The sequence below is a fragment of the Calliopsis andreniformis genome, chromosome 3 (genome assembly GCF_051401765.1).
Source record: "Calliopsis andreniformis isolate RMS-2024a chromosome 3, iyCalAndr_principal, whole genome shotgun sequence".
In the NCBI taxonomy this organism is placed as follows: Eukaryota; Metazoa; Arthropoda; class Insecta; order Hymenoptera; family Andrenidae; genus Calliopsis; species Calliopsis andreniformis.
This window is the reverse complement of record NC_135064.1, coordinates 25662073-25679988: the sequence shown is the minus strand read 5'-3', so window position 1 is coordinate 25679988 and position 17916 is coordinate 25662073. Positions and strand designations below refer to the sequence as shown.

Genomic DNA, 17916 nt, shown 5'->3' with positions numbered 1-17916 from the left:
TCACTCTTTTGTTAAAACGACATAACTAATTTTTCGAGAAACGAAGCAATAATTTCATTTCACGCAAGAATCAATTTCTTTTTATACCAATAACTCAAAAACGGCTACGTTTTTAGTTATACCAGTATGTAAATGAGCAGTAAATGAGCGATGTCTGAAACATTCTATATACAAACCATTTCACACTCAACCTTATCAGTCTTATCAAACGAAGGATTTAATTGTGTAAAAAGTAAACACAGAACCGTGATTTTACAAATAAACGTTAAAGGATGTGGAGATGTTGGTGCAAAGATAGGTAGAAAAGAATCTTTGCAAAAGATGAGACGCATATTTCTGGAACAGGTTGTCGAAGAATCTTCCAACATAGATATTATTGTTCTAAGTTGGTATATCGAAGGCGTAAAAGGAACGGTGACGAACTTCAGGCGGGTCTTATAACGATACAAGTCAGCAAGTGATCTGGAAGGGACTGTATTCGTGTAGAGCAGTGGAGAGTTAAAGGGGTGTGCGCCCCGGTTACTCGAATAGAATTCTGCTTATCGTATATTTGACAATAAACTTTAATTTGTACTATATGAATTGGAAATAACACGGTGTCGATATGGGTGAGTTGCGTGATGCATTTCCGATCGTCTATGCTTCCGAAATCGCAGAAGTGAATACAAATACTGGACAGACACCGATCTGTCGTCAAATTTTCCAACATTTGTGTACAAATCACCACGTTTTCCTTATTCCAGGAGGATTACTCAGTTACTTTCGTAATTTGCTTGGGAGTCGGGAAATGAGAATTTTAATTCTTGGCTTGGACGGAGCCGGGAAAACCACGATTTTGTACAGGTTTGATCTGCATTGACAACCTTCTCTACATTACTTGACAGCTTACATTTGAACACTTTGAGTGCCACGCGAAATTCGCTGCAAATTTTATCACATGTTCTGCGATTTTAAGTTTGAAAAAGAGTGGTTGTCATTAATTTTTATATTTATTTTGTAATGCTATCCTTTTTCTAATAGTTATGGTTATAATTCTTTATTAACATCATTCATAATTGAGTAAATTAATGCTATCCACAATCATGTAAAGATTGTTACCTACATATGGGTGATGTGGCAGGCAAAGTGTTAATGCATTTGTGTAAGCTCAATTTAGCATCTTGTTCTTACGTGTCATCAGCCTGTATAATTATTCCACTCATTTTATGTCTGATACTCGTAAATTTTATGTTAACCTTGATTGGCAAACAAGTGGAAATGTTCTTTAATTTTGTTTTTATTAGGTTGCAGGTAGGCGAGGTGGTTACAACAATACCAACTATAGGATTTAATGTAGAACAAGTTACATATAAGAATTTAAAATTTCAAGTATGGGATCTCGGTGGACAAACTAGTATACGGTATGTTATAATAACCATTTTGAATAAATAAATTTATTCTAAGTTTTAATAATACGTTTCAACTTTACAGACCTTATTGGAGGTGTTATTATTCGAATACAGATGCAATAATTTACGTCGTGGATTCAGCAGATAAAGATAGGATAGGCATATCAAAAGATGAACTAATTTGCATGTTGAGAGTGAGTACCAATTTAACTTAGATTTTATTAAATAATAGCAGTATATGGTCATCACAGTTTTACTGTTACACATTATTTTCTTAGAAAAAAGAGTATACTTCGCAATGTTATGCTAATAAAATGATAAAATACAATAAAATAATGAATACAATGTAAGAAATTTAATACAATTTCAGGAGGACGAGTTGCAAGGTGCCATTCTAGTTGTCTTGGCAAATAAACAGGACATGGCAGGGTGTTTAAGTGTTGCAGAGGTGCATCAGGCACTTGGGTTAGATGCTCTTAAAAATAGAACATTTCAAATCTTCAAAACATCTGCAACAAAAGGTGAAGGCCTTGATCAAGCAATGGACTGGTTGTCGAATGCATTGCAAAGTAGAAAATGATTAACATTATTAAGAAATTTTTTTATACAAGCCTTACTAAGAAGACTAGTCACACGACTGTCACTTTGAATGACCCATGCAGAGCTGGGTGAATTATTACTGTTTATTTATTATATTTTAAATAGCCTTACAATTTCCATGAAGAATCTACTCTAAGATTTATCATACCTTTCATAATGTGAACACGGAATAAAACTAATCTAAAAGTTTTATCTTTCTACGTAATTTAAAGTGAAATAAAAAATGGAAAATCTTCTGATGAAATATTCTTTTGCGCATCAATATTTGATATTTCATCGTTAACATAATTCAGTTTTCATTGTTCAATGATGTAATGATAAATAATGATTGTTATATTACATAAAGCAGTATAATATGGAAATCTTGAAAACAGTTAATGAACTCTGCAAAAGAAAAGTGCATGTTCACGATAATAATTGGCAATGTAAAGTACATATGTTAATTTAAATATATTATGTTTGCTATGACATCAAACAAAGTTATCACTCATGCACATTGCAGTGAAAATTGAAAATCGTTTAACGTGTCAATGTTTGACATACTGTGTGAATAATTATGTACATATGTGTAACTGGTTTAATTTCATTTATATAATGTAGTACATTGGAATGTAAAAAAGTTCTTTTCTATGAAAGAAAGAATGCAGAGAGAAAGCAAAAAAATACTTGATTCACAATTGAAGCACAATATTTCGAGTACCATTTATAAAATTTGTTATATAGTATTACACAAATTAAAATGCTGCCGTATAAAAACGAGATTACTATTTTAAGTGGCATTCATTTGGGAACAACTTTCAATAAGAATAAAATGTATCTTGTTATCTTTTGTTTAAATAAGAATTATTTAATTTTAATTGTTTCAATTGATATAATCAAATAAGTATAAATAAGTGCATCCTTTAAATGCATTTACTAAACAGTGTATTGAAATTTGATAATTTATGTATTTAAGATAAATATAGACACTATTTCATAATAAATATTCTAAGCATCAATTATATTTTAAGTAGTAACAATTATAAAAATGAGTAGAAACGACTTGAACCAAGCATACCTAACACTGTTCGTCGTCCTTAATTTTACCACTCCGGTATTCCAAATCTTTCAACTCGTTTCATTTGCGTATCCAATTCCATTTGAACCTTCTTTCGCATATAAAATATTGGACAATCGCGACTAGAAAAAATCAAAGGAAATAGTATAAAACAACCACTGCTACGATTAAAATTCAACTATAAACTATAACCACTATAAACAACAAACCTTGTGCACAGCACTTCTTGATGAAGACTTCCCTGACATCTCTGACACTCTGTCCATAATCTACAGAATTTCTCCTCTAACTTTCTACCGTGATACAATTCCGCCTGAAAGAATTCCGCTTCCTTTGGTTCACAATATTTACAAAGAGCCATTTTCTCTCTATCTGGTGTTAAAACAGCTTTGCAACCTAAGCATGTCTCTTTTTTACGTGTAAAAGCCGAAAGAGCACCGACTCTAGAGGTTGCTACAGATTTCGTACGCGTATGATCTCCTTTTAATAGGTAGGACTCTGCTTTGTCGCCAAGAATGGGCTCGAAAATACGTACTAAAGGTTTAGATAGTTGATTTTCCAGATAGTAATTTGTGTCTATGGGAATATTGTTTTCCAACACGTAAATTGGGTCTTCCGCTTTTTGATAAGCTGGTGTTCCCTTCGCTGCCATTGTAAAAACATATGGAACTCTATCGCCAAGTTTTGGCGCGGTTCCTGCATCTCGTTTTTTCATTTTTGCAGCCAATTCAACGTGTGCTTGCTTGGCCGCGTAATCAGTCTTAGTTAATTCTTTCGTAACAACTAGTTGAGAAATATCAATACGATTACATAAAAGGTCACTTATAATTTGTTTTGCATAATTCAGAGCATCAGTGGGGTTCCTATTAAAAGAAATCATTTTAAGATAAGATTCTAATAGTGCTGATACATTGTGTAAATACAGGAGTAAATTACCTATCAATGAGTAACTTCTGCAAACAGGTGTTCATCATGTTTGCCACCAAAGGGCAGTTATCCCTTCGTACCGTTTCAAGACCTTTACAATCCATTTTGTCGTATTTATCGGGACGCGTGAAATACAGACCAGCGTATCGTTTTTTGTTAATTAACAAATATGGAAAGTATACTTTTTCGAATTCCAGTTTTATAGGTTTGAGGAATTTCGAAGACACGTATTCGGCAGCTTCTCTCCCAAGCTCCATAGCTTCCTCAATAGTCTTAACACCAAATTTAACCATCACAGAGTCAGTATCTCCATATATAACTACAGCATCATTTTTATATCCGTTTTTAACACAATAATGCTCTTCTACTTCATGTTTCGTTCGTTCTATCATAGTACGCCCATATGCAGTCACACTCTGTAAATATTTATTTTAAGTAAAGCATAAAAAAAAATTGCATCATAAAAGAAAGATGTATAGACAAAAGATTTACAGCGGATATTTCGAGACATGGTAATTTCCCCATTTGTGCTCCAGTAAAACCATACACAGAATTGGCTGATACTTTTAAAGCGTATTGTCTACCATCCAAAACCTTTTGCTTCAATGGATCAGTCTCTTTTTTCAGTTCAGCCTTTGCTGTCTTTCTAGCTGTTAAAAGATTCTCCAAAATCTCAGGGAGTAGACCTTTTGTAACATTAGCTTTAACGAACATTGAGTTACTGGGAGTTCGTGTTATATCATCATCATTGACTTTGTACTTAGCTTGCTTTTCATGGTTTAGTAACGTTGTATAGCACAAATTATGTGCCATAATAATACTGGGATATAGAGAACTGAAATCCAAAGTTGCAATAGGATCATCATAGTATCCACGTTTTGGTTCTATGACTGTTGCACCCTCAAATTGGTCTTCACTACCTTGGCCTTGGTGTACCGGCATCAAGTAGTCTTTTTCTCGAGTCTGAAATCCCATATCTGTGATACAATTTTCTAATCTATATTAATGACTACGATAGAATATAGTATTGCCATTCACCTTTCTCAGAAGTTGAGAAACGACCTTTATTTGCTGGCCTCGGGTTAGTAAACTGAAGATGGAAACACCAGTAACTCTAGCCATTTCCATATAAATGATTATACACATTAATTTGTCTAGTAATCTGAGAGGTAAATATGCATCTTTCAAGCAATACACAGCAAGTCTTCGACGTGTCTGTGCGTTACCATTCTGTAAATCCGTAATTATACTGTGGTGAACATCCTCCTTCTGCTCTTGTAGGAAGTGATAAGACACGGCGTTTAAAGTATAGGACCTTAATTTGTAATCTCTAACTAATACCTAGATGAAAACATAATTTCAGTTATTCAACTTGTTACACTCGTTGTAACGATATTAGATAGAAATTGTCTTTACCAACAATAAGTCGAATGGAACCCTTCCTTCGAAATTAATAGATTTATTTTCTCGTTTGCCCATTTGTTTGCTTTGAAGTACTTGAGTTTTGATCACAGACTTTATATTCTTTATTCGACCGAGGAAATTGAAGTTCTTTACCCTAAGATGTTGAGCGCGATTAATTAGATATGGGAAATCGAAATTGTTTATGTTATATCCTGTAAAAATATCAGGATCTAATTGTCTCACGAAGTCTGCCCATTTCTAAACAAAACCAAAAAAAAAAAGAAAGAAATTGGTACGTATATGTTGACTAAAATGATGCAAAGAAAAGAGTTCAGTGGGTACCCGTACCTCTAATAGTTCGCTCTCTTTTGCGAACTGTAAAACTTGACTACCAATGATAGGTGCACAAGTGTCGAGCGTGAAAATATTTCGTAAAAATGGTTCTGAGTCTCCTTGTCTAATCACCATATTTGCAATTTGTATAACAGGATCGTGATTTGGTTCAGGAAAAATACCTGTAATTATAAATCAAATTATTGTATATTAATATATAAAGTTATTCTATATAACATCCAAAAAGGAAATACAAAAATGCACCTTTTCTTCCAGCGCATTCAATATCAAAACTAAGTATTCTAAAAGGTGCAACTTTTAACCATTCTCCTTCTGGTGCATGAGCAATGAAAGCATCCCATGCAACATCTACTTCCAATTGGCATCTCGTAGTTAATGGTAAATCATGTCCCTGATATCCACGTAATTTCCAACTTTTTGGTGGCAATTCTATCCAAGAACATCCAACAACTGATGTATCGACCATGAATCTTAAAGTAGAAGCAATTTGTTAACGACAAGAATTAGTTTTCTAAACACATGCACATTATACACACCTAATATCAAAATCAATATTGCTTTCAAAAGCACTGTATCTGTGATTATTGAATTCAGCTAATATGATTTCCTTCTCGAGTAATCTCTTACATGGTGCTATTAATTTCGGCAGTGCCACGGTAATTTTTAGAAACAATGATTTCATAGTTCCCCCATATCCATACATATTTCGCTTGTACACTCGTTCGACAGCTAACACAGCTTCCTGAATGTTATCTGGATTTGATCTCATGTCTTTCAATATAGCTTTATCTAAAGCATCCTAAACAGTAATAAGTAGATGCAAGCTCATAATGTATATAATTCTAAATTGAGTTAATAAATGAGTGTCATAATTGTATACCCTAAATGGTCTGCAATGATGTTCTGTAAAGTTATGTGGTGCTGCGACATATAAATATGAACAAAATCCATGAACATGACAGCAAACAGAATTTCCTCCTTCAGTAACACCATACATTCTCATGATTGCTACAGGAGGTATTTTGCTGCCTGGCATTCCAGGTAATGGTGCACCTTGAAGAAGAATTAAGAATATATATTAAATATTAAACATCTATCTGTTTTAATTGCATTTTTAAGCGTTAATTTACCTGTGTAATGATCAATCTCTATTTGTTGAAAAATCAGTGGATCAGTTTTTGGATTTAAGGTTGGTGGGGGAGGTCTACTCCATTTTGCAGATGTGTTTTCTTGTTCAGGACCCTAGAGAAAATATATATTAAATACTATTAATGTTTCTCTCTATGTGGAGCTTTTTAATTATGGAGGAAATACAGCAACAGAGTTTATTTAAAAGGGTAGCATTCAAGCAAAAAACAAGTAAGAGAATAAGCAACTAGCAGGTAAAACATATTGTGTCAGCTGATATAACTTAAAGTCTGTAAACACTATGAGCTATGAATGAATAGCATCAGTATATAATGAATTATTGTATACATAAAAACATGTATAAATAAAACAGTTAGGTGTTTGATAAATATTATAATGAAGTCTTTTAAAACTAATCTTCAGCAAATGATATTCACAAACATACGTTAAAGTGTTAACAGTGCTACCCTGGACATTAACTCACTGCTTTGGGTTTATTTGATGGTACATCAGCTGGCTAAAATATTAAAATTTTAGTCAGTCAAAATTATATATACATTTTTAATATTCATTTTCCGTGAATATTAAACATTTTACACAAATTCTCCTGGTTTCTTTCTTGTTATGTAATTATAAAGAGAGGATAGATTATTTAATTTTATGTATACCTCTTCAACAAATTGTGATACGTCTCCAAAAGCATCTTCCATATCATCCATTGTAGCCAGCTCGGCTTCAAATGTGCCACCATAATCATCATCGTCATCGTCCCTATTAAGGAATTTAAACATTAGATACAAAATTAAATTAACTACTAAAAGAACTGACATGTAAAAAAAATTTAAAGACTGATTGTTAAATATACGCTTTTTTAATTCTAAGATTGTTAAATTGTTAATATTGTCAATTGTTAATAGAAAAATTGACAATAGCAAATAATAAACTTATTTCAATGTTTTTAATAACAATTAATGAAAGAATTGTGAATGTCAAGTCGTATATACAAGGTTAACACTAATTTTGTAGTAAGTACTAGAAAAATTTACCCATATTTCGCCTTCTTCGCAACAGAATGGGTGGCAAATGGTTTTTTCTTACTCATTTCGCTTAATTAAATTTGCAATGACATACGCCACAACTAAATGTAATTCGGTTATTCGTAATGAAACAGAACGCAGTACAAAAGGCGCGAAGAACGTTTCAATATCTAGTTCCTTTAATTCCAAAACAAAGATTAAACATGGTGTGTAACATTACAAAATAATTTACGAATATAAATAATTTGAGAGATTTATTTCCAATATTTGCATCTGTGTATCGAACTGTCTTAAATTATACTTGTACCATTTATATAATATATTATATATATTTGTATAATAACGAGGATATTAAATATTGTTAAAATTAGAACAGGAAATTTAAACTTACAAGGTTGTTAGATTTGGATAGTTTGCTTGAACCGTAAGTTATCTCTTTCTATCTATTATTTATATAATCAGAGACAATAATAAGCATAGACTAGATATAAAGTAGATCTTTTGTCAATATATTTTTACATTATGTGTCCTATATTATCGACATAGTCTGATAGAAATGAAACGTAGACGAGTTGTATACTTATCTGCCATCTGTGGCTATGGCGCTAGTTAATAGACATTACCGACATAGATGATTGTACATGGCTGTCGAAGTTGTGGCCCGTGATCATAGAGGGCGCAATAGAACTCAATTTTGTGAAAGGCGTCTATTTCGAAACTATTAGAAACATTTATTAAGCTACTTCGCAATCACTTTATCACTTTGTGATACAATTAAGAATCTAGATGGATCATTATAATATATCACACTATTTAAATGTTGCAATTAAAACTACAATTAACTAAAGAATTTTTTTAAAACAAAGTTAGATGAACTGTCTTGAAATTTTACGCTTTGTGATGATTATCATTAATTGTTCCTTAAAAATAACTCAGTGGAACTATTCACAGTCACATATACTCTACATTTTTGAAATTATATCATTGCAACTTCCTCTCTTTACGACAACTCTAACACTCGAAAATCTTGTTCCCGAGCTGAGTGGTTGGCAAGGGCAGTCGATACATTCTTATTTCTGCACAAAGCCTTTCAATTTCCTTACCGAGCCTTTGATATTTTGCACAACGAGGATCCCCTGCTTTGCCCTTCGTTCTGTCCGCTGTTGCACGATTTCGCTCGTTCTTATGTGGAAATTATGTAGATCAACGAAATGCTTAGAAAAATTCCCCCGATTTTTAAACCTGATTCCTTTTATTATTGGTTGATGCAAAAGCTCGTCCCGTGGATCAGTTCTTTAGCCAGAGACCTCAGAACTTCTATGAGCGCAGGATTATGCAGCTGTCAGAGAGATGGAGAAAGATCATCGAATAAAACGACACGTACTATATCGATTAAATGCAATTTTTAGTAAATAAAATTGTGTCACAAAAAATGGGACGAATTTTTGCAGGTACTAGTTATACATATACTTCGCCCCAAACAATAACCAGTAGCTTTTCTTTTATTATAATTCTGCTTCACTCATACTAAGTATAATAAGAGTCTGACATCGAGAGGAAACAGTAACTACAACCAAAGAGTTTCCCTTCGCCATCTTCGAAATGGGGCAACCCTTCAAGTCGTATATTTCCAATCACATTTTCCATTCACCACTCAAGAGAGGACAACCAAGGTACCATCTCAAGAATAGGGAATCCAGCTGGAAGAAAATTGGAACGTAACGCAGAAAATTGTGACGTTCCCTCATTGATCACGAGTCGTGCCAGGAAAGGCACCGAACTTGCAGAAAGGTTCGACACTCGTCTCGATAACGATCGCGGACGAAAGGATTCTCTCGATCGTGAAAATTCTGTTCTCGACGAATGAAGAGCTCCACCGTGTTAGAATAAGCCCGAAGCGTGGCGAAGACGGCGTTTAGTCGCGGCTACTGCGCAATGATATATCGGTTGCTTCGTGAAGAGGCGACTGGGTCGGGAGCATTGTAAGTGCTGTGGAGTCATGACGAGCGAGGTAGCTTCGAATTAGCCACGCGTTAGACAATTCGTTCCGTGGAGGACTACAGAGATCGCCGCTTTCATAAAACGCAACCCTTTTTGTTGCGCGCCGCCAGATGAAGATGACTCCTCGGCCTTCGGAGCTATCTCCTTCACAGAAGACTTCGAAATGTCAACTGTTTCACGTTTTGGCGTCTTTTGTATTTAGTCTTCGTATTTATAATAATAATTATGTATAATGTTCCAGTAATATTTATAGTAGAATGTTCCTTTAGTTCAGTGGAATGGAGAAAACTCATACAATGATTTATTATTACTTAAATTGTATATTTGATAAAGTGATACTAGCTTTCCTAAATATTAAAAAATGATTTCATAGTTTTTACCGATAGTAGATGTATTAAGCTAGGTGTACACTATATGTTTGTACAACAAAGTTATGTGTACAAGGTGTCCAAGCAGGCGACTTAAACGTGTCTGATTTTAATGACAATAAAATTGTCCGTGGCATCATTTGACTTGTCTTGAAGGAGGAATATCATGGAAGAACAATCTTTTGTGTAGGATCATTTTGTTAATTTTTTTAAATTTTCGTATTATTAAAAGAGAAGATATTTAGGTGACCTGTTTCAGCTTGGATATCCTGTGCAACTTTTTAGAAAATAGGAAAGAGAGACGTTATACATATGTCTTTTTCCTCTTTTCTAAAAAAATTACATAACTTTGTTATATAACATGTAAATGTAGACTCACTTTTAGAAGATTCCTCATGCAACTAAATAGACCTTGAAAATGTTTGACTTCTGTGAAGGAGTTACATCCCAATTCCCAACCACGTCTCTGGAAAGATTCTCCAAAAATTCGCAGCAATCTCGACAGCAATTTCGCGACGAAGAAGACGTAGACTCGGTTAGTCGACGGACACGTGGAAAATTCGCGTGAAAACGCATTCATGGCGGAACGAGTAGCGCACGAATCGCCAAAAATTTATGGTACATCAGCCGAAGGGGTAGAAAGAGAAGAGTTCGTCGGCCTCCAACACTGACGGGACATTTATCTCGAGTGTCACTTCGCCCAACTTTCACCCAGCACAATGTCACTCCGTTGCTTCCTTCCTAACTCGCCCCTTTTTCTCCTTCGTTCTTGTCCACGTCGAAGGGTGTCCTCCGAAATCGTCGTAATGGAGCTTCATTCAACCGGCCAAGTACGTCATTTGCATTTCTTACGATTTATCTTCGTCGTAGCTCGCTGGTTCCACAGGGGAGGCACTTCTGTCCCTTTGTCATAACAGATCGCTGCTGGGAAAGATCACTGTGATCGCGTACTGCCTGCGTGAGTCCCGAAAGACGTACTATGGACATTAAGTTCGATTCTTTGCTCGAGTTCTAGTGCAGACATTCGTCTTTTGGAAGATATACGTGTTTGATGGGTTTGATGACTTGACTAGTGTTCTTGATATTTGTGAGTTTCGTCCTCTTGGAGAGGAATACAGAAGGGTTAACCCTTTGCATTCTTAATTTCCTTTTTTTGCCAGTAACTACCTATTATTTTAAGTCAATTTAAAAATGTCGAATAGGACTTGATGTAAAAGTACTTGAGAGGAATTTTAGTGTAGAGTTACTTGACATAGGATTGTAGGGAGTTAATAAAAGAAAAGGATAGTAAGTATGGAACTGAGTTGGAAAACAGAATACAATCAGTAGAAGGCCACAAGACTCTAGAAGACGCAACGAAGCTAGCCTTTTCGTTGTTCCTCTGATCTCTCTTTTATTGTCAGTGGGAGCCTAGTCAAAATATCATAAAGCTCATGCTGCGGGGTTAAAAAACGTCCCCTCATAAACTCATCATGGTCCGCGGTTACCGTGAATTGCTAAAGAATTCGAGCCATCGTCTGTGGGTCCAAGAAAGGGTAGTAAAACCTTGAAAGTGACATTATGAGTCGGTAAAGAATTTTTTGGGCTCCCCATTTATTTAAAAATCACGTAAAAATTGCAATCTTCTTACGCACAGTAAAACCTTCAATTGATGAATTAAATGGTAGAAGGGGTGAAAACTTAAATTAAACGAATAAAGCAGAAAAAATACTACTGAAAATGTAGAAATATACAGGGTGAGTGACGCAACTGTATCACCTGAATTTTCTTGTAAATTATTTATTATGCGAAAAAATGTTTCATACGAGAGTTGCTTGAGATCAAGCATAGAATATTAAAGAGGGACATACTCTCAATAACCACGTTCGTTTGAAACATTTTTTCATCCAACGCAATTTTCGCATGGTTTTGCATTGTGTTGAGTCCAGTTCGCGGGAGAGGGGTTGGTCGAGATTCGTAAGTAAGCAGTTAAACGTAAACGGACACGACAGCTACCGCGATTGCATTCTCGAAGGGGCTGTCCCGTGTCCATTTACCAGCTCCTTTTTTTCGTAAAACGCGGTCCGGGCCCTTTGTCTAAAGCATTCGAGCGTGGTGCATCAGGGGTGGAGGAGAAAGAAAGGAGAACCGTCCCGGCAACAAAAGGAGCCAAGGGCTAGAAAAAGGGAAATTTATGTATGTACCGTGGCGCAACGACGCCATCTGCGTGGAATTCCATTCGGCCCGTCAGTTTTTCGGTTTTCCGAAGATTTGGGTCAACTGGACAGTTGCGAGAAACCGTCGCCCCTTTTTGGCTCGAACCGACCGTTCACCTAATGATCCCCGATTTCTCGGTGAGTTAAGGGCACAGCCTTTCAAGGCCCGCCGAAAACTCCATGGCTCCGCGAATTTTCCATTAATGTAATTACACGCGTCCCTCGGTTCTAAGGTTTCTGACCGTAGCATCCTCTCGTTCCTGGCTTGTTACTGTAGGGTAAATTGAATTGGAATCGAATGAATACGTAGAAGGACTTCGTGGGCTTGAAAATTACAGCATTCGAGGATTTGTATTTGACATACCATTAAAATTCAGATAGTGAACGAGTATGTGCAGTAATAAACCGATACAACTAGTTTCTAACATCCAAAGACAAAATGTAACTAATAAAAGAGATATTATAAAAAATGTATTTGAAATATTACACAAAATTCAAGATTTGGGAATTCGAAACTGTGAGATCACTTGTATTGGAGCAAAAGTGGATACATACCAGAGTTCCTGAATGGCCCCATAGTATGCTAAAATTTGAGCAAAGCAGGCAACCCTTACTCTGTACCCATCACTTCTTAATGAAAACGTATAGTCAAGGTTCACCCACGTCTCCCCACATCAGCCCTCTTCAAACATCTCCCCGCGATATTAAAACACAATTTTCCTCCATTCCTCCTCAGTCTAGGAAGATTCCCCAACTTTCAAGCCAGAGCGCTAGAAACGATAGCTTGAGGGGCCCGAAACGTTTGTCAAGGTTTTGTGTATTGGATTAACGAGAGGCAGAGCGATCTCTGGCCGAGGTGCACGCTCGCGAAAGGGAGAAAAGGGAAAGGCGAATGGTCGACTGGTCGCATTGGTCCTCGAACGAGATAAACGACTGTTTATTTGTCCCCGAAGGGAGGAAAAGTCCAAGCCTTTTTAACCGTGTGTCCAAACATCGGCATTATACGCGAAAGGAAGAGGAGAAGGTTCGACGAGGCGTGCGATGATTTCAGTCACCGACAGGGCTGCGTCTCCGTTTGCCCGGAAAATCAGCCGGAGGCTTCCGCTGCAAATCCTGCGACTCCTCGCGACTATCCTTTCCGTGAGGCTCCTACCGTGGACACGGAGGGCGGTCGGGAATCGCGGCTACAAATGAAATTACCGATTCCCTGGGTCCACCGGCGACATCAATGGGACTCGGAGCCGGATATTTGCGAGCTCGTCTTATCCCAATTCGATTTGCCCCCCTGCTACCCTTATAGTGTCTCTTCGACGTGGGTCGAAGATCGCGAGTCGATTCGGCTCGATCGAATATTGCGTTATGCGTTTTAGTGGGATTCTTGTGGAATCAATTCTTGTCGATTGGTTGGACATTTTGGAGATTTTTTAAGTTTTGTTATTTAGCTGTCTTACACTTCATGTCATTGTCTTGAGTTTGTCTGAGTTGTCAGAGAGATGTTTTAGAATACAGACATATAGTAAAGGCTTGAAAGAGTTCAAAAGACGTCTTTGGAATTTTCGATGTTACTAATCAGTGTGTCTTTAGGACGTCTTAAAAGATATTCATAAGATCTCTTAAAGATGTCTAAATTATGTTTGTAAGACGTTCAGATGAAAGTAGGTGTTTTTAAGGCGTCCATGTAGCGTGCCTTTAATACATTCGAGACAACATTTGTGTCCTTGGCTAATGAGGAGAGCTATTCTATGACTCAATGACTGGGTCATCGGATCCAAATGTGTTAAGACGTCTCGTGGACGTATATTTCGGAAGTTTTTAAGACGTACGCTGTCGAATATGTTCTTAAAACGTCCAAGTTATGTCGTAAAACGTTCAGGCATAAAATGGACATAAAATAGACGCCTTCCAGACATGGCGTGCTACTTGGGATTGAAAGTAGGTCAATTTCTATTCTATGAAAATTGGAAATCTCTAAAATACATTAATTGAAAACCCCGAAAATTTGAATACTAGAATGAGTAAAAAATTAGAAAATGAAAAAAGCGAAGAAGAACAAATTCACAAATTTCTTTTTAATGTCTAGTATCACTAATCAGTATACTGTTTTAAATATTCAGTATGAATTTTGACATTATTTGAAAGCACCAGGAATTAAGAGGGCTGCTCGGAGTGGAAGGTTCCAGGGACGTGGATCTATTCACGCGAACAGGAGGTTCGTTGATCGAAGACAAGAAGATAGCTTCAGTTTCTATCGTTCACGGTTGGTGAAACATTCTGAAGCGTTTTAGGGCACACGCCGGCAATCTTCGACACGCTTCCGAGGCACGCGCGCCATATGCTCGCCGATCACTCCGTGGCTACGATAATTTGCGAAACCACTCTCGGTAACGACTTTTCGGCCATCCTCTCGTCTAATCCGACCCGGAGCGTCTAGCTTATAATTTGAGTGGAGCAACCGAGCGTCTCCGCGGAATCGCTGATACGCAATTAACGAGTTGCACGGAAGTTCCTCAGAACTGATAGAAATGCTACCTCCAGGTCATTCTTCAGCTATAATTTGAATGCAAATTAATAAGCTAAAGTGGATTATTCGACTCCTCTGTATTCCTACCTATTTAACAGGAAATCTGGCAAGTGATTTCAATTTTAAATACTGAAAGTATAATAGATTCTGCTCCTTCTGCTCCAATAGTCTTTGTTAAAAATTCTACAATTTTTAGTACCACACTTCATTTTGTAACGTCGTTAAAAAAATTGTTTATTACAGAACTTCAGCTACCTGTATCTAACTCATGCATCCAGTGCCAGAAATTTCTGAATTCCTTTTTGCATCGAGACTGGAAAAAATGTAGAAGCAAAAAATCCAGAGTGGTCGAACTGGGTCCTGTACTCGAAAAAAAGTATGTAAAGGAGCGTATGCGGAAGCTGTCAAACGTAATCAACGTCAACAGCAAGCCTCTGTATTGGAGATCCTTTTTTCCCTGACCGATAAAAACTAGGTTTTCCAGGGAAAAGGCGGAAAAAAAGGCGACGAGACGGTCGTACCGTTTCGATTCAAATTGACCCGCGTTTCTACTTTTCCTTCACGTTGTGGTTCGCACGCGGTAACGTTACGCGCGTATCGTGTTACTTTTCGAATCGTAGGTAGGGTTACACACGGCTACAAAGTTCTCTTCCATGCTCGACGCTTCGAACGGCTCCTCAAGCATCGAATCGAGCATCGATTATGTATTGAGAACTTTTTGTCCTGGAGAGAGAGAAAGAGAGAAAGGGGAAGGAAGAGAGATCGTCGGGCCAAAAAGACGCAAGTTCGCTGGACGATGAGTATCGCGCGACTTAGCCCAGGTGGTTAAGGAAAATTTCTGGAAAACCAGGGTACCTGACGATCCACCGACCCTTCTCGTCTTACTTTCGGAACTCTGGCCAATCTCGGATTCGCAGAAACTCGACCCAGTGACGTAACAATGGCGACTGCGTCTTTTCGTTACAAAACTCCTTCCGCCCACAATAAGTGTGGATTTGTTATCTCGATTAGGTATCTCTGCATTCCAGCTCTCCTTTCTATTCATACGAAAGTTCTGAGGTACCTTAGAAATAGTTTATAACGTTTGCTCCAATTTTTTAATCCTAATTCCTCCTTCACAAACAAATAACAGTATTACTGTCAAATCTGGATTACTTTGCAATAGTCTAGTATTCCCTCGTTCATAAACTCATTACTATATTTTCTATTGCTTGCAATTACCCAGAGCAAAAAGATTCTATTTGCATGTATCGTCACTCACACTTAGATTCTTAGTAAAATCAAAGTCAGCTATCGTGATCATCAGTGGACGTTAGAACTGTCCCTCGTTATAAACTCTTCAGTGAATCCTCAGACCACACCGAGCGTACACTGTAATACGCATTTTCCATATCATCAATCTTTACCAAATCCCCGAGGCGCAGGTCCCAAGGAACTGCTCTGTTTTCTTCTCGATTTGAAGCAGCAGATCCAAGCAATGCGCTCGCAGGGTCCATTAGATCGTCCACGTTACGAAAGCCGAAAAGGAGGTCGTCTGCAGGTCTGGCAGGTCGATTTTGCATCTGTTACGAGAAAGTGGACAATGACGGCTTTACGATCTGTTTGCTACAAACAGCTCCATTTCCTGGAGATTAAAGGATTAGGTGTAAGGAGTATACGCCTGGGTTGCTGTCAATAATGGAAGAACAATGAGCTGGGCCGGTAGTAAGAGGGCGAGCCGTGCTTTCAGGGCGAGCCGTGTTTCCTAAACAAGTCCAGCACAAGTCCACTGTGCTCCTGTGCCATCGTGTTCCACGCCTTCCTGATCCCTCTGCACGGTGTCTAAGTGTCTGGCCTCCACGCTGGCCACGCTCCAGTAGCCAAAAGGAGAAGGGATTGTCGCGATCCTTAATGCTTCTTACTGTCAGCGTAATACCCGGCTAATGGCAGAAGCCCACCACTGACGGACGCTGCCTGGCCATTCTACTTCGCGTAATTTTGCGGCCGACCACGGCCAGGAACCCCTTTGTCGTGCCGATACTGGAGTGTAAAATAGGATTTTCTGCCGAGTCTTGTCGTGGCCTTGCGTTTCGCACGCACCTCGATCCTTTCAACGACGTGCACCTAACCAACCCCTGGGCAGGGTTAGAAATTAATCGGGAGATCAAGTGGGGGGAGACATTTTATGGCAATTTTATAGTTTCGATAGTAGTTTTCATGTTTAGCGAGTGTCACTGTTAACATACCAGGTGGGGTGAGTTTCAAGTCCTTTTTCCCTTTAAATATTCTTCTATTTCTTAACCCTTCATATTTTCAAATATTTAATTCACAAATTTTCCAAGTACACCTAACCAACCCCTGGGCAGGGTTAGAAATTAATCGGGAGATCAAGTGGGGGGAGACATTTTATGTCAATTTTATAGTTTCGATAGTAGTTTTCATGTTTAGCTAGTGTCACTGTTAACATACCAGGTGGGGTGAGTTTTAAGTCCTCTTTCCCTTTAAATATTCTTCTATTTCTTAACCCTTCATATTTTCAAATATTTAATTCACAAATTTTCCAAGTCTTTTTCATTTTCTGAATTCTAATCCCTGGAAATCTGTATTTTATCTCCGAGTATACCTTGGTGTGATAAGGGTTGAGCTTGTCGATGCTTCTACAGTACATCGTTACTGCACCATCTGACGAGATAGCGTTTTCTGCTCACATTGAGCTTCAACAGTTGCTCCTTAGAGTGTGGATGGTGAGAACCATGGCGATGGGAATTTTCGACCGTAGGCATTCTATTTCGGTAACGCAGGTGGTTACGTGGGAGGAGCGGAATCATGTGTTGAGTATGCGTTATGGACCACAAGTGCCATGAAGGGCCAACCCTTCGGTCGTCAATCATTCCGCCGAGTCGATAGACTTCCTGGCTGGAATTGAAACAGGACATGGTCCAGAAACTGTTCCGCGC

At 37.6% G+C, this 17916-nt stretch overlaps 2 protein-coding genes across 2 annotated transcripts; one reads left to right on the top strand and one right to left on the bottom strand.

The window, feature by feature from the left end:
- The first annotated feature begins 468 nt into the window (after nucleotides 1-468).
- Arl1 (ADP ribosylation factor-like 1) lies at nucleotides 469-2232 on the top strand. The gene is made up of 5 exons (XM_076393065.1): nucleotides 469-608; nucleotides 744-843; nucleotides 1284-1400; nucleotides 1471-1582; nucleotides 1759-2232. Exons 1-5 carry the CDS (start codon nucleotides 605-607, stop codon nucleotides 1966-1968), a joined length of 543 nt encoding a protein of 180 aa, XP_076249180.1. The 5' UTR covers nucleotides 469-604; the 3' UTR covers nucleotides 1969-2232.
- On the bottom strand, nucleotides 1760-7980 carry Pold1 (DNA polymerase delta 1, catalytic subunit). Its single transcript, XM_076393064.1, has 14 exons — nucleotides 7905-7980; nucleotides 7527-7629; nucleotides 6861-6972; nucleotides 6611-6783; nucleotides 6267-6529; nucleotides 5974-6200; nucleotides 5725-5891; nucleotides 5389-5634; nucleotides 5011-5313; nucleotides 4465-4935; nucleotides 3982-4388; nucleotides 3255-3908; nucleotides 3046-3167; nucleotides 1760-1897 (listed from the first exon to the last, which is right to left on the bottom strand). The coding sequence occupies exons 1-13, from the start codon at nucleotides 7958-7960 to the stop codon at nucleotides 3071-3073; spliced, it is 3279 nt and encodes a 1092-aa protein (XP_076249179.1). The 5' UTR covers nucleotides 7961-7980; the 3' UTR covers nucleotides 1760-1897; nucleotides 3046-3070.
- Nucleotides 7981-17916: the final 9936 nt, after the last annotated feature.